Below are 22,221 nucleotides of genomic sequence, written 5' to 3'. Positions count from 1 at the left end.
AAATTTGGGTCCTTTGGGGGAGTGAGGGGGGCCCCAGAACCCACTTCTGCTGAACAAAGGGGGGGTTACATTGGGAATATGGGGGATTTAAAATTGGGGAGCAGCACAGGGGTGCCCCCCCTTATTCTGGGGGGTCCCCCCAATTGGAGATAGGTCTCCTTATCCCTGGAGGAGTCCCCAGGTGCCTTCTCCTTACCCCAGCGGTGCCTCCCTCACCCCGGGGGGAGTCCCAAGGATCCCCTTGTACCCCAAGTCTCCTCTACTCCCCCCTCCCAAATTCACAACTCCCCCCAAAATTTCCATCACTTTATTTTGCAAAAATAGAAAAGTCCCGTGTCCTCCACCCGGCACGGGAGGGGGCAGGTGGGCTGTAAACATGGCAGGGGGCCCCCCAAACAGGAAAAGGGGGGTTAGCGGGGGGGCAGCAGTGGGGGGGACCCCCAGGCTGGGGGAGGCCCGATGTAAACGCAGAGGAATAAATAGGGGTGAAAGTGCAGCCCTGGGGGGGGCACCCCTCTGTGTAGTGTAACAGGCTCCCCCCGAGGGCTCTGCACCCCCAAATGAGGGGGAAATGTGGGGAGGGGCAGTAAGGCCACACCCCCCATCCAGCCAGGCTGGGGTAACAGAAATTTGGGAGGGCACTTGGGTGTGGGGGAACCCCAGTATTTTGGGGTCACCCTATGGCTTGAGCCTGCCCCCTCCGGAATGGGAGGGGCTGTGGGGGTCACCTTGTGTCCCTCATCTTTGGTCTCTGTAGTGTTTGGGGGGGGGGACAATGGGAGGGGCAATTTTGGGGTGTCCCTCCCCACCCAACAGCATCAAAAAGCAAAACCCACAAGCAGCCCCCCCCAGAAATATAAACGGGGTCCCCCCAAACTGGGGGGGTGGGATGTCCTGGGGGGGAATGGGGGTGTCCCTCCCCAAAATCCACCCTCTGTCCAATAAATAAACTGCGGGAGGGCACCCCGGGAGTGTCAGGCATTAATCTGGGGGGGAGGGGCTGGGCTCCCAAACTCTCCCCCCTTGAAGGCCCCCCCGGTACAAGGGGGGGTGACAGCGGGGTCTGAGGGGGCTTTGGCGTGAAGCTGAGGTTGGGGGGGAGGCCAGACCCCCCCCAGCTTAAGGCAATAGCTTTGCTCTGTCAGTCTCTTCCCCCTCCCCCAAATTTGGGGGGGGCCACTTTGGGGAGCTCCCCCTCCTGGAGCAAAAGGGGGGGGCCCTGGAAGGCAGCTTGGAACAGCCCACCCCATTTGGGGAGGGGCTTTGGGGACCCCCCCGGGCTGGGGGGGCTATGGGGATTTGGGGGGGCCAGGGGGGCTGTCCTGGGCGACAGGGGGGTCTGGGGCTGGGGGGTGCCTCTCCCCCCCCACCTCGGTGAAGATTTCAGGGTTCTCCAGCATCTCCCGAATCAGGGGGGGCATTGGCCCCGGGATCTCCGTGCGCAGGGTGATGGCTCGTTCTGCCCCTGGGGGAGCCAAAATGTCAGCACCCCCTCAACTCGGACCCCCCTCAAGGCCTTGGACCCCTCCTGAGAGATTAAACCCTCTCCCAGAAAATGAGCTTCAACACTCCCTCAAATTTCAACACCCCCCCAAAGCCTTGGTCCCTCCCAGGACCTTAAACACCCCTAAAATCAATCCCTCCAAACTCTTGACACCCTCCCAAGAGATTGAATCCTCCTCAGAGACCCTGAATCCCACCCAAAAATGAGCTTCAACACCCTCCCAAATTTCAACAGCTGCCAACTTTCAAAAGCCCCCAAAAGTTTCAATGCCTTCAAAATCTTGAACCCCGCTAAGATACCTTGAATGCCACCAAAATTAGCTTCAACCCCCCCTCAAAACCTTGAAACCCAGCTAGGACCTTCAGCGCCCCTCCTCCCTGAGAACTTCAACTCCCCCAGTGCCAGGGGCAGGTTTGGGGGTGTCCTGGTGGGTTTTGAGGTCCCGGAGAGGTCCCGGGCAGGTTTGGGGGTCGCTCCCTCTGGTGGTCATGCTGCCGGTTGGTGACCCTGAGCTGCATTTGGGCAGATCACTGCAGCTGGGGGGCTTTGGGGGTTCCCAGGGGGGCTTGGGTGTTTTGGGGTCCCGGCAGGGTTGCCCCGGTTTGGGGGGGATCCGGGGGTCGCTCACCCTTGGTGCTGATGCCACGCAGGTCGGTGATTTTGAGGAGCATCTGTGGGAAACGCTGCGGCTGCCGTGGGCGCCGTCGCCGGGCATAGACCCGGAGAGCCTCGAGCAGCGGCTCCTGCAGCCGCTCCACCCGCCGGGGCTGCTCCAGCTCCATCCGGTCTGGGAAGACAAAGAGGGAGACCACCTGGATAACTCTGGGACATTGTCCCCATGTCCCTTGTCTTCGTGTCCCTTGTGTCCCCATGTCCCCTCCTGCCCATCTTGCTAGAGATCCCCATGTCCCCCCCACCCTGATATCCCGTCGTGTCCCACCTGCGCAGCTGAGCAGCCACAACTCAGTCCCGTGTCCCCATGTCCCCCTGTCCTCCACCATACCCCTGATACCCACCATGTCCCCCTGATGTCCCCTCTATCCTCACCCTGACAGATGGGGCCCATGACGCTGAGCAGCCCCCACTCAGTCCCATGTCCCTATGTCCCCCATATCCCACCGATGGCCCCCACCTCCCTATGTCCCCTATGTGCCCACCCCCACAGATGAGGCAGATGGCACTGAGCAGCCCGGTCTCAGTGTCATCGAGCTGCAGCGGCAGCAGCTGCCCTGCGAAGGCGAACACAAGGTCGGTGAGAGGCCCAAATCCCGCATTGTGCATCTGGGTCCGGGTCAGTGTCAGCCCGTCTGAGAACGTCATTGTGTCCTGCTCTGGCGTGTAGCGGGTGCAGATCCTCAGCATCTGTGGGGCAGGGACCCCAAAATCACCGAGGAGCACCAGAATCCCTCCAGGGACATCGAAAATCCATCCAGGGACCCCAAAGATCCACCCAGGGTCAGCCCATCCCATAACTGTGTCCTGCTCCAGCATGCAGCAGGTGCAAATCCACAGTATCTGCAGGGCAGGGACCTCAAAATCATCCATCCAGGGACACCCTGAAATCCACCCAGGATCTGCCCATCCTGGAACATCACCGTGTCCTGTTCTGGCTTTGCCACAGGACAGATGCAGCACTGGGGGAGATCAGGGTCAGGGACACCCCAAAATCGCCCAAGGTCATCAAAAGCCCTTAAGGGACCCCAAAATTTTCCACCAAGGGATCCCCAAACCCACCCATGCTCTCCCAGAAGACCTCCCAGCCCCTCTCCAGGACGTCTGTCTGTGGGGTGGTGAGGTCAGGACCACTATGGGCCACCCCAAACCCCTTTGAGGAGCCCCCAACCCCCCTGAGGAGCCCCCAACCACCCTGAGGAGCCCCCCAGCTCCCCAGGGACCCACAGCCCTCACCAGGATGTCGAGGCAGGCAGCCTTGAGAAGGGTGATCTGGTCAGCCATGCTGAGCCCCGTGAACCCCGGGAGCCGCTTTGCAAACTCCACGATCTTGATGATGCACTTGGTGGCCAATTCACTGAATTTGTCCCACAGCCCCAGGTCCAGCTGCACTCGGTGGTCAGCGCTTGAGTTCTGGGGGGCACAGAGGGGCCCTGGCTCTGTTATGGAGGTTGTTCAGGACCCCCTGAGACCCCCTTGAACCTCTGGGACCCTAACCCCAGCGCCCATGAACTTGTCCCACAGCCCCAGTGGTCAGCACTCAAGTTCTGGAGGCCATGGGCTCAGTTAGGGGTGTTCAAGGTGGATTGGGACTCCCTGGGACCTGCTGGGACCTCTGGAACCCCATGAGATCCCATCCTCAGTGGCCCCCAGCTCCTGAATTTGACCCCCAGCCCCAGGTGCAGCTACACTTAGAACTCAAGTTCAGGGGGCACGAGCTCAGTTTTGGGGGTTCAGGATGGATTGGGACCACTGGGATCTCATGAGACCCCAGTCTCAGTAACGCCCAGGCCCAGGTCCAGCTGCACCATGTGGTCAGTACTCAATTTATGGGGACGCAGGCTCAGTTATGGGGGTTCAGGACCTGCTGGAACCCCCTGAGACTCCACCCTTACTGACCCCAGCCCCTGAACTCAACCCCAGCCCCAGGTCCAGCTGCCCCCCTCACTCACCACCTGAGTTTTTGGGGGTCAATGGGTACAGAGACTGCGTTCTGGGCTCAAGGGTTGGGGTCCCTCCCACAGGTAACCCCCTAAATCCCCCCACAATCCCTAGTGCTCAGTCCCAGTACCCCTCTCCCCCTGAACTCGTCCCCCAACCCCCCCAGTGCTCAATGCTCATGTTTTGAAGGAGTCAGGAGGGAGCAGGGACCCAACTGTGGGTCTGAGGGTTGGGGTACCCCCAAAAGGCACCCCCCCAAACCCCTGGGCACTGAAACCTGGTGCCACACTCTCACTGCATATGTACCCCAGCCCCAGCTGCCCCCCAGTTCTCATGTTTTGGGGGGATTAGGAAGGAACTGTGACCCTGCCCTTGGTCCGAGGGTTGGGGGGAGGGTTGGGGTCACCTCTCAGGCCCCCCAGACTGCCAGCCCTGCTCACCGTGGTGTACTTGCCCAGCTGGCCCAGCGAGGGGAAGGTCTCCTGGTGGGCTCTGCTCACCCTCCGCACCAGCTCAGCCAACTCAGGGTTCAGCTCATCGCCCCCCAAATCCTCCTTCGCTTCCTTCTTTCTCTTGCTCCGGTCATTTCGCACGGCTGGCGGGGTGGGATTTGGGGGTCGGGGTATGCTGGAGTGCCCCCCACAGATCCCTCCCAGGTGGGGCTGACCCCCCCCCCCGAATGCCCCCATGGGACAGGAACATCCCCACCATGAGCATCCCCAGGACCCTGGGACCCCTCAGCGAAGCTTTGGGGGGTCTCAACTTTAGGGGACTCCTCTCCAGGACCAAGGGGGGAAGCCTCACACCCAGCAGTCCTCCCCCCGGCCCTAAACCCTCCCCAAATCCCTCCCAGGAGCAGAAACATCCCCACCATAAGCATCCCCAGGCCCACTGGGACACTACCAGGACACCTCAGGGATGCTTTGGGAGCATCCCCAACTTTGTGGGGCCCCAGCCCAGAACCCCTCGCACCTTCCTTGGACATTCCGACCTGGAAGCACTTCTGGAGGCGGCAGAACTGGCACCGGTTCCGGGTGACTTTGTCGATCTGGCAGTTCCGCTCCCGGGAACACGTGTACACCATGTTCTTCTGGATGCTCCGCCGGAAAAACCCCTGCAGCGGGAAAATGGGTGGTCGGAGGGGGCCAGGGCACCCCCAAACTGGGGGCACCAGTATCACATGCCCAGGGATCCCAGTAAGGCTTCCCAGTGCTTGGGGTGGAGCTCCCCAGTGGCTCCCCAGTATCCTGGGGTGGGGCACAGGCCTTGGGGGGTTCCCAATGTCCCTGAGAGGTTCCCAGTGCCGGGGAAGGGGTCCCCATTCCCCAGGGGTGGGAGGTCCCACTCGCCCCACAGAGTCCCCACTGTCCCCAGGTGCACCCAGTACAGCTGCCCAGTGCTGGGTTCCCACCCCCTCCACGGGGTCCTCATTCCTCGAGTGGATCCCCACTCCCGGGGGTGGTCCCCAATATCCTGGGGGGTCCCCTTTTCTTGAGGAAGGTCCCCAGTGTCTCTGGGACCCCCCAGGGCCTCCTCCAAGTGCTGGGTCCCCACTCCCCCCACTCCCCTGCTCCCATCACGGGGTCCCCACTGCCCCCCCAGTTTGCACTGTCTCAGGAGGTCCCCTTGCCCCGGGGGTCCCCACTGTGCCCCTGACCCCACGCACCTTGCAGCCCTCGCAGGAGCTCACTCCGTAGTGGTACCCAGAGCTGCGGTCGCTGCACACAAAGCAAGGCTTGTGCACGCGGGGGGGTGGCGGTGGCGAGGGGGGGCCCGTGTCCCCCAAAACCCGCCCGGAGGAGGGCTCCAGGGCTGGGGGGGAAAAAGTGGGGGGAGTTAAGCAGCTCCTCCTCTCAATCCCTCTCCAAAGGGGCCCCAGCCCATGTCGGGGGGTAGGGGAAACTGAGGCACAGGGGGGTGTGATTTTGGGGGCCTCGCTGTCACCTCCGCAGCCCTAAAACCTGAGTTGCAAACCCCCAAAATCGGGGTCTGAGGGAAGGGAGGGGCTGGAATCCGGGGATGCCACCATGGGGGGGGTAGGTGTGCTCCCCCCCTCCCCCGCTCCTCCCCGGGTCCCCTCAAACCCCAAAGCCTGGGGTTGGGGTGTCCCCAGCTCCCCCAAACCCCAAATTTCTGGGGAAAGAGGGTCCCCAGCCTCCCCCAAGCCCTCCCGTGCAGTGCCATAGGGTAACCCGCGGGGAAGGGAGGAGCCTCCCCGCGCAGCTCGGGCGGCGCTGGGGGAGGGGCAGCTGGTTTCAGATTTTTTTGGGGTGGGTTTTGTGTGTTTTGCTAAAAAAACCCAAAATTGCTGAAATTGAGGAAATTCCGGCCTCGAGCGGCGCGTTTGTAACCGCGGGGGAGGGGAGGAGCGGGGAGGGGCCCGCCTCGCGCTTGCCACGGGCACCCCAAAATAACCCGAGGGGGGCGGGGGAGGCCCCCCACCCTAAGAACGGGGCCGAAATTGGGGACCAAACCCCGTCCCCCGCCATGGAGACCCACCCGGGCGTACCCCAGGTTTGGGGAGGGCTGGTTATGACCCTCCCATCAATACTGGGGGTTCCCCGCGGAGGGTTGGGGGGGTTCTTTTGGGGGGGGCACATTTGGGGTACCTCACCGTGCGTGTTTTCTCTTCAGGTTTGATTTTGGAAGCGGGGGGAACCCAAATTAAAGCATCCACCCCCCAAAAAACAGCACCCCACAAACATCCGGGGGACCACGATGCTGTGGGCCCCTCAATTTTTTGGGGTACCACCCAGTCCAAGGCGCGGTGCCCCCTCAGGACTTAAACTGGGGGGAGGGGGGAAGTTCCCCGGCCCAGGGTGGAATTTTGGGGGCCCACGGAGGTTCCCCCCCAAAACCCGGGGGGTGACGCCCCCGCCAAGCCCTGCTGAAAAGGGGAGCCCCCTCTCGCCGGCCCCGCGCCGCCGTGGGTTCGGGCGGTTTTGGGGCAGCCCCGCAGGGGTTAAAGTGCCACATTGGCAGCGCGGGGGGGACGCGGGGGGGACGCGGGGGGGGGTGGGCGCGGCCCCGACTGGAACCAGTTGGGCCGGGGAACTGGGAGGGGGGAGGACACGGGAAGGGGCAACGCGCCACGGGCACAGGGGGAAGGGGCGGTTAGGGGCATTTGAGGGGATTCTTTCCTCTCCAAACCTGTTTGAGCCCAGATTTACACTCAGAGGGCTCCCCTTGGGAGACCCGGACACCCCTCGCGGGCCCCCCAAAACTAGGTGTCTCTTTCTACCCACCAAAGAAGTCTGCGACCCCTCAGTAAAAACAAGATTCAGGTCTTCTGAGCCCCTCCAAAACAGGATCCAGGGCCCCCGATCCCTCCAAATAGGATCCAACTTCCCCCAAAAAGGGGTCCCGTGTGGGGTTCATGTCCTTGTGCCCCCCCCCCAAAAAAACGGGTCCTTATTTCTGCCACCCCAAAAGGCTCCCGGACGCCGCGACCTCCCCCAAAACCAGGCTCCAGGTCCCTCGACCTCCCCCAGAGGGGTTCCCCCAGTGCGGTCCCCATGTCCCTGTGGCCCCCCGCAAAACGGGTCTGGGACCCTGCCCCTTCCCCAAAACAGAGTCCCCTCAAACTGGGTCCCTCATGGGGAGAATCTGGGGATGTCCCCCCCTCACGCACACGCCCCCCGCCCACCCCACGCGTCATCCCCGCACACGCCCAGGTGGGTCCCGCACCCAAGCGCGTCACTCCCCTACCCCCCCGAGGTCATCCCCGGCCCCCCCGGGTCACCCTCACTCCCTTTTCACGCGCGTTTACACACTCGGACACGCGCCCCCCCCAGCCCCTGGCACACCCACGCACCCACTCACGGACACGGAACCGCCCCCACCGTGGGGGCTCCCCGCACACTGGCACTCAAGTCAGTCATCTGCACACTCAAGTTCACACTCAGAGACCCCTTCCCACGGCCTCACACCCCCGCACGCTCCCCACACCCACTCGCGGACACGCACACGCCTTTCCCGCGGAGTCACCCTCGCGGCGCCACAACCACCGTACGCTCACGCGCGCCCTCACACTCTTTTGCACACTTGCGCACTCATTTATACACCCAGAGGAGCTTTCCCGCACCCCTCGCACCCACTCGGAACACGAACACCGCCACGCACCCACTGCACACTCGCACACTCACGCCCATTTGCACACTCAGGTTCACACCTGGACACGCTTTCCTACCCCCTCCCCTCACCCGCACACCCACTCGCGAACACTCCCGTCCCCCCGGGCCCTCCACACTTCCCCTCATCCCCCTCGCCCCCCGGCCCCCCCCGGTACCTCTGCGGGCGGGGCCCCCGCAGCCGGCGGGCACCGGGACCCTGCGCAGGGCGCAGCCCCCGCGGTTCGTCACGTCGTGCAGCCGCCGCGGCATCGCCGCCGCCTCCAAGCAGCCGAACATGGCGGCCCCAGGCCCTCCCGGGCCGCCACGGGCCCCTCGGCCCCGCCGCGATGGGTCGCGATCGGCCCCGGTCGCGATCGGCCCGGAGCGGCCCCGGAGGGTGCGGCTGCGGGGGCGGGGCCTGAGGGGCGGGGCCTGTCTGGGGGCGGGGCTTGGACGCGCTGTGCCCGAATGGGAGCCGCTAATGGGGCGGGGCCTGGGCGAGGGGCGGGGCTTGGCGGGAGGAGGCCGAATGGGAAGGGGATTTGGGCGGGGCTTAGAGAGGAGGGGTTATTGGGACTAAATGAAGGCGGAGAGATGGGCGGGGCTGAATGGAAAACCGGAGCCTCTGCCGAGGGGGCGGGACTGGAAACGGGGGGGCCTTGAGGGGATGGGCCGAATAGGAATGGGGCGTGGTTCGATGGCGGGCGGGACAGGGGCGGGGCTGGGTTCGGGGCAGGGTTTTAAGGGCTAGCTGATGGTGAATGGGGCGTGGTCTGAGGGAGGTGCGGGGTGTTGTGGGCGGGGCTGAATGGGGACAGGGCGGGGATTGGAGCAGTGGGCGGGGCCTGGGCCGCGACACGTGGTGTTGCGTGCGCAAGTGTTGCATGTGTCACACGCTGTCAGACGTGTGTGTGTCCCTCGCAGCCCAGAAGGGCGGGGGCACCCAAGCCCCGCCCCCTGTCGCTCCCTCGCCCCTTCCAGTCCTCCTAGTCCCCGTGTCATTCCCTCCCCAGTCCCTCCCAATTCCACTCCGGGCACTCCCAGTCCCTCCCAGTCCTCCCGTCACCACCCGTCTCCCCAGTCCTCCCAGTTCTTCCAGTCCCTTCTAGTTCCTTTGTCACCTCCCCAGCCCCTCCCATTCCCTCCCAGTCCCCTTGTCACCCCTCAATCCCTCCCAGTCGTGCCAGTTCTCCCAGTCCCCTGCGTCATCTCCCCAGACCCTCCCAATCCCTTCCAGTCCCGTTGTCACTTCCCCCGGTGTGTGCACTTTGCACAAGTGTGTGTCAGCATGTCCCAGGTGTGCCCAGGTGTTCCCGGGTGTCTGTGGGCATATCCAGGTGTGCACAGGTGTGTGTGAGTGTGCACAAGAGTGTCTAGGTGTGCCTGGGCGTCTCTGGGCGCGTGAGGTCTGTGCCAGAACCACCTGCCCGACTGCATTCCTGGGGCTCTGAATGAGTAACACACATTACACGGGATCATTGCACAGTTAACACACCTTTACACGGGACAATCACGTGTCACTGCACGTGTCACACCTTTACATCACGTGTGACTGCGCAGGTAACACATCTTTACATGGGATGATCACGCATCACTGTACGTGTCACACTGTTACACAGCCTCCAGCGTGCACACGCATGTCAGGGCATGGGGACACGTGTGCGGGGTGTGTCCCTGCGTGTAACACACTCACACACACCCACCACACACACACACGCGCGCGCCTCCCCATACCCTGACACGCGTGCAAACACCCCCCCCTGCCCCCACCCGCGCTTCACTGTCCGCCGGGCCGGCGAGGGCAAGAGGAGGGAATGGGCTCATGGAAAAAGTTTTGGGTGGAAATTACTCCCCCCGCCCCTCCCCCTCTGCACTTCAATGGCCCCTTTGTGCGGCCGCGGCTCCGCCCCCCGCGCTGGGACCCCCCTGTGTATCCACTCCGATCCCTGCGTGTCCCCGATCCCAGTGGCCCTCCCCTGCCTCCCCACATCTCCCATGTCCCCATAACTTCTGTGACCCCCAATAGTGTCCCCACCACGTCCCCCCACGTCCTGCATGCTCCTAACCCATGTCCCCCCACTAGCTTCCCCCCGTAACCCGCGTGCTCCCCATATCCCCATAACCCTGCCTCCGTCCCAGTTGTGTCTCTCCATGTCTCTCGTGTCTCCTGTGCCACGCCATGTCCCCATAAACCCTGTTCCCCCAATCGAGTCCCCTCCGTGTGCCCCCAGGGGCCACCCAGTCGTGTCCCCCATGTCCCATCATGTGCCGTGTGCTCCCCCATGTCCCCACAGCCCTCGTCCTCCCCGTGCCCCTGTGTCCCCCCTTAACCCCGTTTCCCCCCACCCCGTGTCCGCCCGTGTCCCCCTGTGTCCCCAGTACCCCCCCATGTCCCCATGACCCCGTGTTCCCCGTCTCATACCCCTGTACCCTTCCACAACTCCATGTTCACCCAATCGTTTCCCCCCTGTGTCCCCCCATGTCCTCCGTGTCCCCTGTGAGCTCCATAACCCCATTTCCCCAATGTCCCTGGGTCCACTCATGGTCCCTGTGCCCCTTATGCTGCCCCATGTCCCCATAACCTCTTCCCCCCCGATCGTGTCCCCCCCGGTGTCCCCTGTCCCCCATATCCCCTGTGCCCTACCATGTCCCCTTAATCCCGTGCCCCCCAATCGTGTTCCCCCATGTCCGCTGTGCACACCTATGTCCCCCGTGTCCCCCCAGTTGTGTTTCTCACGTCCCCTCTCCCCACTGTCCCCCATGTCCCCGCACATCCCCACATTCCCTATATCCTCCACGTCCCTGGCGTCCCCCGTGTCCCCTGTGCCCCTACCCGTCCCCTGTGCCCCCGCACCGTGTCCTCGTGTCCTCATGTCCCCATGTCCCCATGTCCCCATGTCCCCATGTCCCTCACCCACGGGTAACACCACGTGCCCCCCCCCGCTCCCCCCCGCTCAGCCGCTTTTCCCGGTAAATCCGCCGGGGGGGGGGTGTGGCCGTGGGGGGCGGCTCGGCCATGGGGCTGGGCTGGCCGCGACCCCGGTCCCGCCGGCGCGGGGGAACCTCCTCGCGCTGTTATCCCCCCTGTCACCTCCCTCCGTGCTGCACCCCTGCCTTCTGTCCCCCACCCTGCCCCTTCTGCTTGCCCCCCGCCTGCTGCCCCCAGTGTCACCCTCCCCTCTGCCCCCCGCCCTACTGCGCCCCCCCCTGCTGCCCCCCGCCCTGTCACCCTCCCTGCCACTCACCCTGGTGTCCCCCACCCCCCTGTCCTCAGTGTCATCCCCCACCTCCCTGTCCTCAGTGCTACCCCCCTTCCTGCTGCCTCCAGTGTGCCACCCCGCCCTGTCACCCCCCTCCCTGCTGCCCCCAATATCACCCCTGACCTGTCCCCCTCCCTCTCCTTTGCGCCCCCTCACCTGCCCCCAGTGCCACCCCCGCCCTGTCCCCCATGTCACCCTGCCCCGTGTCCCCAGTGCCGCCCCCACTCCCGGTGCTGTCCCCCCCCGCGCCGCGCCCCCCCCTGCCCCCGCCTGAGTATCAAGTGAGGGGGTTCGGCCCCCTCCGCGCCCCACCCAGGGACCCCCGGACTCGGCGGCGAGTGAGGGTACGGTATCAGGGGGGACCCACTCTTTACCCAGCCTGGGGAAACTGAGGCACGGAACTGGGGGTTTCACGGGGGGGAACTGGGGGAGGTTCCGGGGCAATTGCACGGGAGGGCTCTTGGCGGGGGGAGGTCCGCGAGGGGGGTTTGTCCAGAGGGGTTTCGCGGGGGTGTTTCCTGAGAGGGTCCACGGGGGGGTGCTTGACCAGGGGGCTTGTGCAGAGGGGGGTTTCACGGGGGGTTTTGCACGGCATCTCTGAGGGTTGGGGTCCCCATAAACCCCCGTGGTGTGCCTGGGGGGTTACTTTGAGATGGAGATGCCGAACACCCCCGTGGGATCTCTGGGGGGTATTTGGGGGTCTCCATAACACCCGTGAGTCGTCTTGGGGTCCCTTTGAGGGGGGGTCTCCCGAGCCCCCAGTGGCGTCTCGGGGGTCTCTATAGACACCTTGGGAGGTGGTAGTGTGCCCCGTGTCACAGTTCAAGATGGCGGCGCCCATAGGGGACAGGAACCGGAAGTGGTTCCGCGGAGGCGGTGCGCGACAGCTGGGACGCCGGTGGGCATCGGGGGGATGGGGATCCTGAGGGGTCCGGGGACTGTCGGAACGGGGCGAGGGGGCCTTTGGAGGGCTTTGGGGGCGTCTGGGCTGTCCTGTGGAGGTCCTATGGGGCAACTCTGGGGTCGGGGGCGCTATGGTGGGGTAGAGAGGATGCTATGGGAAGTGGAAGGGATCTGTGAGGGGACTGTGGGGGGCTGTAGGGGGTATACGGGGGCCTCAACGAGGATTTGGGGGGTGGTGAGAGGCCTGTCGAAGATGTGGGGGTTCCATGAGGGTCCTATGGGGACTTTATGGGGGTCCTGTGTGTGGCCTATGGAGGATCCTGGGGGTGTGTGGGGGGCCTGTTGCGGGATTTGGGGGTCTGTGGGTGGTTGTAGGGTGGGGGCAACTCTGGTGGGGTTTTGGGATCAATAGGGGTTCTGTGAGGCCTGGGTGGGATCTGTGGGGACTTGGGAGGGTGTGTGGGGCCTACAGAGGTGCTGGGGGGAGGCTGTGGGGAGTGTGTGTGGTGCTGGGCTTCCCTATAACTCCCCATGAGGTGTTTTGGGGGCTGGAAGTCCCTATTGTCCCCCATGTGGCCTCTTTGGGGTCGGGGGTCCCTATAGACCCCATGGGGCATCTGGGGGATTCGTTTGGTTTGGGGGTGCTGGGGATTTGGGGACGTCCCCTCTGGACTTTCCCAGTTCCTCCTAGTCCTGATCCTTTTTTTTTTTCCTCCCCAGGCCCTCCTGACCCCCCTCCCCACCATGTTCCTGCTGCCCTGCTCTGCCCTCGCCCTCCTCCTCCTCACCTGCCTGGCTCTGGAGCCACCCCCGCGCTGCCCCCCACCCTCCAACCCGGCCTTCCGCCGCTTCCAGAAGGAATTCCTGTTGGGATACCTGCCGGCGCTGGCTGCAGACTGGCTGCAGGGCCCACTGCTGTTCCAGCTCCTGCAGAGCCGGGGCTTCCTGCGCAGCCAGATCGCTGCCCTCTACTCCTGCGGCTTCGCCTCCAACGTTGTCTTTGGCCTCATCTCCGGTGTTTTTGTGGATCGGCTCGGCCGGAAAAAGTCCTGTTTGTTGTCCTCGGGGCTGTGCTCCGTTTCCTGCCTACTGCAGCTCTCCCGGGATTTCCTGGCGCTGGCAGCTGGCCGGGTCCTGGCAGGGCTCGGCACCTCCCTGCTTTTCTCTGCCTTCGAGTCCTGGTATGTCCATGAGCACCTGGAGCGCCACGACTTCCCAGCGGAGTGGATTCCCAACACCTTCTTCCGTGTGGCCCTCTGGAACGGTGGCCTGGCTGTGGCAGCCGGCCTGGTAGCCGAGCTAGTGGCTGAGGGGCTGGTGCTGGGCCCTGTGGCCCCATTCCTGGTGGCTGTGCCCTTCCTGGTGCTCTCAGGGATCTTTGCCGGGAAAATCTGGGATGAGAACTATGGGAAGAACCGGCCCTGCGGGAAGGCCTGCGGGGAGGGCCTTCGGGGCCTCATGTCCAATCCCCGGGCACTGCTCCTGGGGCTGGTCCAGGCCCTTGTGGAGTGCATCCTCTTCATCTTCGCCTTCCTCTGGACACCTGTCCTGGAGCCGCATGGGATCCCACTGGGAATCGCTTTCTCGGGATTCACGGCTGCCAGCGCCACAGGCTCGGCCCTGTTCCGTCGCGGCATCACTGGGAAGCTCCAGCTGCAGCCACTGCGGCTCCTGCCCAGCTCCATCCTGCTGCTCGCACTGGCCCTGCTCATCCTGGCACTGCCGCTGTCCCCCACCGGTGACTTCCTCACTGTGCTCGTGCTGCAGCTCTCCTGTGGGATTTACTTCCCGGCCATGGCATTCCTGCGGCGCCGACTGGAGCGGGGAGGGGACACGGCAGGAGGGGCGCGCTGGCTGCGGCTGCCCCTTGGCCTGGGGGTGTCGCTGGTGCTGCCGGTGCTGCCTGGGGACCCCGCAGGGACACGGAGGGTGTTTGGGGCTGCGGCCCTGGCGGCACTGGTGGCACTAGGGGCGGCTGGGGGGCTCCTGGTCTCTGCCCATGGGGATGAGGGGCTGAGGGTGGGGGAAGAGGGGCTGCTCGAGGGGGACACTGGGGTGTGATGAGGACACCGGGACAGGGACGCTGGGACAGCTTAATAGGGACACCTGGCTGTGATGAGGACACCAGGACAGGTCAAAGGGGACACCAGGATGTGACAGGAACACCAGGGCATGACGGGGACATGGACACCAGGACAGCTCAATGAGGACACTGGGGTGTGACAGGGACAGGGACACTGGGGCAACTCAACAGGGACATAGGGGTGTGATGGGGATGCTGGGGTGGGATGTGGACACCAGGACAGCTTGATGGGGACACTGGGGTGTGACAGGGACCCTGGGACACCAGGACAGCTCAGTGGGGACACCAGGGTGTGACAGGGACACCAGGATGTGACAAGAATAGACAGTGGGATGTGACAGTGACAGGGGGACTGGGACAGCTCTATGGGGACACCAGAGACAGAGGGGCAGCTTGATGGGAACACTGGGATTTGACAGAAAAGGACAGAAACATCTGGCTGGGACAGGAGCACTGGGACAGCTTGACAGAGACACCAGGGTGTGACAGGGTCAGGGACACTGGGCTGTGATGGGGACAGGGTCACGGGAAGAGCCCACAGGGATGCCAAGCTGTGACAGGTTACAGTGTCCCCATGATGGACTGTGGGTGATAGTGACATGGGGACACTGAACTGTGGTGGGGTCACGGTGTCACCTCCACGGTGGGTTATGGGTGACAATGACACTGGGGCATCTCATGAGGACACTGAACTGTGGTGGAGTCACAATGTCACCCCCACAATGGACTATGCATGACAGTGACACTGGGACACCCCACTGGTGACACTGAGCTGAGACAGGTCAGTGTCACCCCCATAGTGAAGTGTATGTGACAGTGACACTGGGACACCCCAATGATGACATGAAGCTGTGATGGGGTCCTGCTACTGGTGTCACCCCCACAATGAACTCTGAGTGACAGTACTGGGGGGGACACCCCAAAGTGACACTGAGTTGTGACAGATTACAGTGTCACCCCCATAACGAGGTGACAGTGACACCGGGGCTGTGACAGGTCACAGTGTCATCTGCCCCAAGGAAAAGCAGAGGGGACATGGGGACATGAGGCCAGGTGTGTCTGGTGACCCCGTGTGGTGTCATAGGGGGGTGGGGGTGTATTAAGTAATTAATTTAATTTCTAATAAACCCACTCAGTCGAGGTGTTTGTGCAGTGTCCCCCCCCCCCATCCCACCACAACATGGGTTTGGGGGACACCAAAACACATCCAGAGCTCCCCCAGTTCATACCAGTGACTTCCAGTCTGGTCACGTCCGCCGTGTGACCCTTGTGCTGGTTTGACCCTGAGCTGAGCCCCCTTGGTGCCCCCAGTATCCTCCAATTCCCCCCAGTCCTCCCAGTAATCCCCCATCCCCCCAATTCCCTCAGTTCCTACCAGTCTCCGCAATTCTCCCCAGTCCCCCACGTTTCCCCCCAATCCTCCCAGTAACCGCCAGCCCCCCAATTCTCCCCAGTTTCCCCAGTTCCTCCCAATTCCCCCAGTTCTCCCCGTCCTCCAGGGGGCGCCCTTGCTCGCCTCGGCCCATGCCCGCAGTGTCACGTGACCTTGACGCACACCGCCTCTTTCCCAGTAGGCTCCGCCTCCCGCCCACTTCGGCCTCCGATTAGCTGCGGGAGATGTCAGTCACTGCGCAGCGGACGGCGATTGGTCCGCGTGACACAGTGGGCGGGGGCAGGGAGGTGGAAGCGAGCGGGACCCGGATGTGAGCGCGGCCCATGGAGGGGGCGGGACCCCCGGTAAGGGGGGACTGGGGGGTCCGGGGGGCTCTGGGGAAGATTGGGAGCTCTGGGGGCGTCCGGGGGAGACTGGGGAGGGTCCCGAGGGGTCTGGGGGTGTCCGAGGGACGGGGAGACCCCGGTACGGGTAATACGGGAGCGATTGGGGGGTCCTGGGGGAATTGGGGGGGGCTGGGGGGGGTCCCATCGTGCGAGGGAATGGTGGGGGTTGGCGGGGTCCTGGGAACAGGGGTGCCTGGGAAGGGAGACCCCCCGAATAGGGGAACCTTGGTGTGTGTGTGTGTGTGGAGCGGTCGGGGTGGGTGTGGGAGTCAGTTTTGAGCTGTCAGGTGTGATTTGGGTGTGTCGTGTGGATTTTGGGGGGTCAGGTGTGTCTTGGGGGTTCAGGTGCGTGTTGGGCAGTTTTGGGGATCTCCGGTGGGTTTTTTGAGTTCAGGTGTGTTTTGGGGGTTCAGGTGTGTTTGGAGTGCCAGATGCGTTTCGGGAGTCAGTTTTGGGGGTTTACGTGTATTTTAGGGAGTCAGATTTATTTAGGGAATTTAGGTGTATTTTGGAGCATCAGGTGTGTTTTGGGGATTAATTTTGGGGGTTTAGATGTATTTCGGGGGCTCAGGTATGTTTAAGGGGTTCAGGTATGATCTGGTGGGTCGGTGGTGTTGTGGGTAAAGTTTTGGCAGTTCAATTGTGTTTGGGGGGGCAATTTTGGAGTGCCAGGTGTGTGTTTGGGTATCAGGTGTGATTTTGGGAGTCAGTTTTGGGGAATCCCAGGTGGATTTTGGGCTGTCAGGTGTGATTTGAGGTGTCAATTTAGGTGCGTCAGGTGTGTGTTTTGGAAGCTCAGGTGTGTTTTGGGGATCTCAGGTGGATTTTTAGGGTTCAGGTGGGTTTTGGGGGAGTTCATGTGTGATTTGGGGGGTCAGTTTTGGGTGTGTCGTTTCCGGGCCCCCTGTCCTTTCGGGGGTCCAACCGTTGCCCCCTCTGCAGGAACCCCCCCGCCATGGATGACCTGAACCTGCACTTCAGGTTCCTGAACTGGCGCCGGCGCATCAGGGAGATCCGGGAAGTGCGGGAGGGTCGGGATCGGGACCGGGATCGGGATCGGGACCGGGACCGGGACCGGGATCGGGGCCTGCGCTGCCAGGAACGCGCCCGGCACATCCTGGTGGACGGGGACACCCTCAGGTAGCCCGGCGCTGGGGGGTTCCGGGGGGTGCGTGGGGGGACCCCCGGGAGTCGGAGGGGACTGGAGGCACATCGAGGGGGCCAAGGGCACCCGCAGAACGGGGCTGGGGGGCCCAAGGAGGGGGGCTGCACCCACGGGGGTGGGAGGGGCTGGGGGTTTCTGCTGGGGGGGGGGGACTGGGGGAGCCCAAGGAGGGGCTGGGAGGGGTCTGGGGGCAGCCAGGGGGTGTCTCAGCCCCCCTGTCCCCTGCAGCTACCGCGGTCCCTCGGGCGAGGTCGGCTGTTACGTGGCCCCGCGGCCACTGACCCGCGACAGCAACTACTTCGAGGTGAGATTGGGGGTCCGGGGTGGCACGGGGCGTCCCGGGGGGAGCTCGGAGCCCTGACCCCCCGCCCCACGCAGGTGTCGATCGTGGACAGCGGGGTCCGGGGCACCATCGCCGTGGGGCTGGTCCCGCACTGCCACAGCCTCGAGCACCCCCCGGGATGGGGACCGGGCTCTGTTGCCTACCACGCCGATGATGGGAAGTGAGTGTCGCGATAGGGGGGATTGTTAGCATGGTGGGGGATGTCGCGATAGTGGGGGGTGTTGGGACATTAAGGAATTTCACAATGCTAGGAGATGTCGGGATGTTGAAGGGTGAGGTGAAGGATAAGATGGTATCAGGGGTGTTGGGATACTGGGGAGTGTTGGGGTATTGGGAAGAGCCGGGGAGGCAGCAGGACTGGGAGGTGTTGGGGAACACTGGGGCCTGAGGACTGTTGTGACATTTGGTGTCCCCCATTACTGACCTCCCCCCATTCTGACCCCTTCCTTTCGGGGGTCACTCCCGGTTTTGGTGTCCACAGGCTCTACAGTGGCCGGGCCAAAGGGCGCCAATTCGGCTCGAAGTGCAGCTCCGGGGATCGCATTGGCTGTGGGGTTGAGAGGGGCTCATTCGGGGCACCCCCAGCCCAAGTTTTCTTCACCAAGAACGGCCAGAGGGTGAGGGGACCCACATACTCCTCCTGCCCCAAAACTCACCAGGGCACCCCCAAAGCCTGCAGGAGCCCCAAACAGGGGGTGCTTTGGCCCCTCCCCCAGCTGCTCCTCGCAGACAATGGACAGAAGATGAGGAGACCCCCAAACCTCCTGAACCCGAAAGCCTCCAGACCCTCCCACTTTCCACTTTGGTGTCTCCCTAAATCCCAGATGGGGGGGTCTTGGGGTGCCCTTCTCCCTTACCCCCCTCACCCCGTGACTCTCTCAATCACAGGTGGGGGGTCTGGGGGTGCCACTGTCCCCCCCAGGGCTGTTCCCGGCTGTGGGGCTGCACTCGCTAGGGGAGGAGGTTCGGCTGCATCTGCCCCCCCCCGGCCCCCCCGGGCCCCCCGAGGACGAGGGCGGGGCAATGCTGGTGGACAGCCTGGAGGAGGAGTGGGGGAGGCTCCACGATGTGCGGCTCTGTGGCTCCGTGAGCACCCCAAAACCCGGGTGGTTCAGGGGGGTGAAAGGGGGAAAAAGGGGAGCCTTTTCCCTGGCTGGAGCCTCCCCCAGGACTGGAGATGGCTCAGGGAAGTGGGGAGGGGGATAAGAATGAGGGTATGGGGGGAGGTTGGGAGAAGTTGGAGCCTGTCCCTGGGCTGGGAGGTGAAAAATTTGGGTTACAGAGGAAGGGAAATTGGGGTCTGGGCGTTTGGGAAGGGCTGGGTAAGGACAGAGGGGTCCCTAGTTTTGGGGAGTGACAAGAGGGGTCCCCAGTCCTGGGGAGGGGAAAAAAGGGGAGCTGTGACACTAGCAGGGTAAAGGGGGTCACAGCAGCGACATTGGGAGTCTGGGCGTTCTTGGGTGCTCCCCAATCCCCTGTGAGTGCCCCCCAACCCTCTGTGACCCCCCCTCCTCCCCCCAGCCCCTGTGATCCCACAAATCACCCCGGGACCCCCCAAACCCTCGCAGGTACTGTTAGTAGGTGGAGAAGGGGATGAATTTCACGGGCTTGGGGGTTGGCGGTGCCCCTTTTCCCCCCGTCTAAGCTCACCCCGCTGCCCCCGGCCCCCCCCAGGTGTTGGAATACGCGGGGAAGGGGAAGAGCATTGTAGATGTGGGGTTGGCCCAGGCCCGGCGGGCGCTCAGCCCCCGCAGCCACTACTTCGAGCTGGAGATCCTCGACCCAGGCGAGAAGTGCTACATCGCCCTGGGCGTGGCCAGGAAGGTGCGCCCGGGGGCTCAGAATTGGGGTACGGGGGGGCTGGGGGGGTGGAGGCACCTGCGGAGATGGGGGGAGCGGGGAAGTGGGGGGTGGAGGTCAGAAATGGGGGTGTGGGGGGTTACGGAGAGAGTAAAGGGGGGCTGGGAGGGAATCAGGAAGGTGGGGAGGGGGCTCAGATTTGGGGTACGGGGCAGCTGGACGCCCCCACCGGGCCGCGGCTGGGCTGGAAGGTGATGGGGGGGATGTGAAAAGGAGGGTTTGGGGGCAAAAATTGGGGTCCGTGAGTTTGGGGGGACTAGGCCCCCCACATTGCCCTCATCCCACTCCCCCATCCCCCCAGGATTACCCCAAAAATCGTCACCCTGGCTGGAGCAGGGGCTCGGTGGCCTATCATGCGGGTGAGCCCCCTAAAGTGGGGGGGACCCCCAAAATGGGTGGGATGCCCCCAAAGCACAACCCTCCTGGGACCTGCTCCTCCTCCTCTTCCTTCTTCCCCCCCGGAAACCCCTTTCCTGGCCCGTTTTTCCCCCTCTATTTTGGGTGGCATCTCTATAAGGATGGTTGGGGGGTCTACTTCATGACCTGGGGGGGTTCCCCCTAATTTGAGAGGTCCCCATGACACCTCCCTCTCCCCTCCCTCCATCTTTTCCCCCTTCCTTCTCTTTGTTTCCCAGCTCAGTTTCCTCCCTTTTTTGGGGGTGCCCCCCCATGGGAGGGGTCCCCCTCATGATCTGAAGGGTTCCCCCCCCTAATTCGGGAGCTTCCCTGTGCCCCCCGCCCAAGTTGTCACTTCCTCCTCCTCCTCCTGGAACCCCTTTCTCTGCCCATTCCTCCCCTTTTTTTGCACTCCCATGGAGGGGTTTTCTGGGGGTTTTCCCCATGAATTGGGGGGTCGCCCCTAATTTGGGGTCTCCCCCCAGACGACGGGAAGCTGTTCCACGGCAGTGGGGTTGGGGATCCCTTCGGCCCCCGCTGCTACAAGGGCGACGTGATGGGCTGTGGGATCATGTTCCCTCGGGATTACGGCCGGGATAGCGAAGGTATGGGGGGGCTGGGCACCCCCAAAGCCTAGATGGGCTCGGGGGGTTGTCCCTCACCCTTTTCCTCCCCCCAGGTGACAGCGATGATGCCTCGGAACCCCCCGAGGTGAAAGTGAAGGTGCAGAATGTGATGTACCTGGAGGAGGAGGAAGAGGAGGAGGAGGAGGATGAAGAGGAAGAGGAGGATGGGGAGGACATGGAGCAGGAGCAGGAGGGCAGGAAGGTCGTGGTAAGGGTGGCAACACGCTCCCCAAAAATCTGTGCCCAAAAAAGCATCCACCCCAAAAAAACCTCCTTCTTCACCTGCAAATTCTCCTTTGGTCTCCCATTGGGATCCCTTGGAATCAGTCTGAGGGCCCCTTTGCCTCCATTTTGTTGGAAGTTGGTAACCCCACCATGTGTCTCTGACACCCCCCATGTGTTTGTGCCCCCTCAAAACCCCTCCTCACCCCAAAAATCCCACCTTCACCCGCCTTTTGGCTCAGCTCTCCTTGCCTTACTGCCTCCTTTACTATGTTTTTTTTTGGGGGGGTTGGGTCTCCCTTGCTCCCCCCATATCCGGATGACACCCCCGTGTTGTGCCCCCCCAGGTGTTCTTCACGCGAAACGGGACAGTCGTGGGGCGCAGGGAGGTCGGGGTTCCCGCCGGGGGGCTCTTCCCCACCGTGGGGATGCTCAGCACTGGTGAGAGGGTCAAGGTGGACCTGCACCCCCTGAGCGGATAAAGGGGGTGCTTGGCGGGGCCCCCCAAAACCTGATACCCCCTGGTGCTCCTGGAGCCACCCCGGGCCCCCCCAGTGCACTTTAGAGTGTTTCCACAACAGTGGGGACCCCCCCAGGGTGGTTTTTAGGGGGTTCACTGCTGCTCCCCCCATAATTTTGCCCTTTGGGTTCTGTGGGGGGAGTTGCCCTAATTGAATCCCCCCACTGATCCCTCATAAGTACCTCACTGTTGCCCTCCAAGGTGGTTTTTGGGGGTGTCAGCCATGGCCTCCTCCATAGTTTTGGGGGGCCCATTCCTGCCACAACCCCATGTTTTTGGAGGGCTCAATCCTGCTCCCCCATAGGGGCCCTTCGGGGGATTCCCCCCAAATCATCCCACTGTCCCTCCCCAGGTGGATTTGGGGGTCTCAGTCATTCCTTCATGGGTGACCCCCGTGCCCCCCCCAGAGCCCCCAAAATCACCCCTTTAACCCTCCCCAGCCCTCCAAGCCCTCTCCACTCCACTGACCCCCCAGTGCCCTCCCAAATCACCCCTGTGCCCCCCCGTCAGGCCCAGCACCCTCCATTCTTGTGGGGTCCTAGGGGGCAGAATTAGGGGTTCCCCCATCATGAATGTAACCCCCCCAGGCACCCCCAATTCCATGGGACCCCCCAGAGCCCCCAGTTCAGTGGTGGGGGCTGGTTTGGGGTCCCCTTTGACGTTTGCACATGGGGGGGCCCTCATGCCCCCCCGACTCAAATAAACCCATTTCTTACACCAAAATAGATGTGGATTTATTAGGGTTTCCTTAGGATTCCCCAGATTGGGGGTGCATCCCTGTGCCCCCTTTTCTACCAGCCCCTCCTTCTTCACTTGAGGAGGTGGCTGGGGGCTC

The 22,221-nt window shown here is 63.3% G+C and overlaps 3 protein-coding genes across 5 annotated transcripts; 2 read left to right on the top strand and 1 right to left on the bottom strand.

The window, feature by feature from the left end:
- Positions 1 to 292: 292 nt before the first annotated feature.
- Positions 293 to 8,649, bottom strand: RARG (retinoic acid receptor gamma). The gene is made up of 8 exons (XM_085041364.1): positions 8,406 to 8,649; positions 5,784 to 5,929; positions 5,090 to 5,231; positions 4,558 to 4,712; positions 3,413 to 3,589; positions 2,662 to 2,866; positions 2,133 to 2,291; positions 293 to 1,465 (listed from the first exon to the last, which is right to left on the bottom strand). The coding sequence occupies exons 1-8, from the start codon at positions 8,524 to 8,526 to the stop codon at positions 1,290 to 1,292; spliced, it is 1,281 nt and encodes a 426-aa protein (XP_084897490.1). The 5' UTR covers positions 8,527 to 8,649; the 3' UTR covers positions 293 to 1,289.
- Positions 8,650 to 11,765: 3,116 nt separating this feature from the next.
- Positions 11,766 to 15,615, top strand: SLC61A1 (solute carrier family 61 member 1). Of its 3 annotated transcripts, none has more exons than XM_085041149.1 (2): positions 11,766 to 11,833; positions 13,113 to 15,615. In XM_085041149.1, the coding sequence occupies exon 2, from the start codon at positions 13,137 to 13,139 to the stop codon at positions 14,451 to 14,453; it is 1,317 nt and encodes a 438-aa protein (XP_084897275.1). In that variant the 5' UTR covers positions 11,766 to 11,833; positions 13,113 to 13,136; the 3' UTR covers positions 14,454 to 15,615. The 3 variants fall into 3 exon arrangements, 2 of the variants coding, with proteins under 2 accessions (XP_084897275.1, XP_084897274.1); XM_085041148.1 differs by lacking the exon at positions 11,766 to 11,833 and adding an exon at positions 12,061 to 12,387; XR_014846344.1 differs by lacking the exon at positions 11,766 to 11,833 and having other exon boundaries at positions 12,838 to 15,256; positions 15,420 to 15,615.
- A 501-nt stretch (positions 15,616 to 16,116) lies between these two features.
- Positions 16,117 to 22,109, top strand: SPRYD3 (SPRY domain containing 3). The gene is made up of 11 exons (XM_085041147.1): positions 16,117 to 16,212; positions 17,197 to 17,394; positions 17,648 to 17,723; positions 17,798 to 17,922; positions 18,244 to 18,379; positions 18,651 to 18,848; positions 19,437 to 19,586; positions 19,924 to 19,981; positions 20,504 to 20,623; positions 20,698 to 20,852; positions 21,214 to 22,109. Exons 2-11 carry the CDS (start codon positions 17,210 to 17,212, stop codon positions 21,346 to 21,348), a joined length of 1,338 nt encoding a protein of 445 aa, XP_084897273.1. The 5' UTR covers positions 16,117 to 16,212; positions 17,197 to 17,209; the 3' UTR covers positions 21,349 to 22,109.
- The last annotated feature ends 112 nt before the right edge of the window (positions 22,110 to 22,221 follow it).

The sequence above is a fragment of the Lichenostomus cassidix genome, chromosome 29 (genome assembly GCF_008360975.1).
Source record: "Lichenostomus cassidix isolate B80296 chromosome 29, HeHo_3.0, whole genome shotgun sequence".
Taxonomy (NCBI): Eukaryota; Metazoa; Chordata; class Aves; order Passeriformes; family Meliphagidae; genus Lichenostomus; species Lichenostomus cassidix.
Note: the sequence above shows the minus strand (reverse complement) of the source record. Positions and strands in the feature narration are given on the sequence as shown.

What these genes read in the sequence shown, in the direction of transcription:
- RARG (XM_085041364.1), bottom strand. Translation starts at nt 8,526, where the DNA reads ATGTTCGGCTGCTTGGAGGCGGCGGCGATGCCGCGGCGGCTGCACGAC. An exon ending in GCTCCTGCGAGGGCTGCAAG is followed by an intron (nt 5,232 to 5,783) that starts GTGCGTGGGGTC and finishes TTCCCGCTGCAG; the next exon opens with GGGTTTTTCCGGCGGAGCAT. An exon ending in GCGTGGCATCAGCACCAAGG is followed by an intron (nt 1,466 to 2,132) that starts GTGAGCGACCCC and finishes TGGCTCCCCCAG; the next exon opens with GGGCAGAACGAGCCATCACC.
- SLC61A1 (XM_085041149.1), top strand. Translation starts at nt 13,137, where the DNA reads ATGTTCCTGCTGCCCTGCTCTGCCCTCGCCCTCCTCCTCCTCACCTGC.
- SPRYD3 (XM_085041147.1), top strand. Translation starts at nt 17,210, where the DNA reads ATGGATGACCTGAACCTGCACTTCAGGTTCCTGAACTGGCGCCGGCGC. An exon ending in TCACCAAGAACGGCCAGAGG is followed by an intron (nt 18,380 to 18,650) that starts GTGAGGGGACCC and finishes TCTCAATCACAG; the next exon opens with GTGGGGGGTCTGGGGGTGCC. An exon ending in TTACGGCCGGGATAGCGAAG is followed by an intron (nt 20,624 to 20,697) that starts GTATGGGGGGGC and finishes TCCTCCCCCCAG; the next exon opens with GTGACAGCGATGATGCCTCG.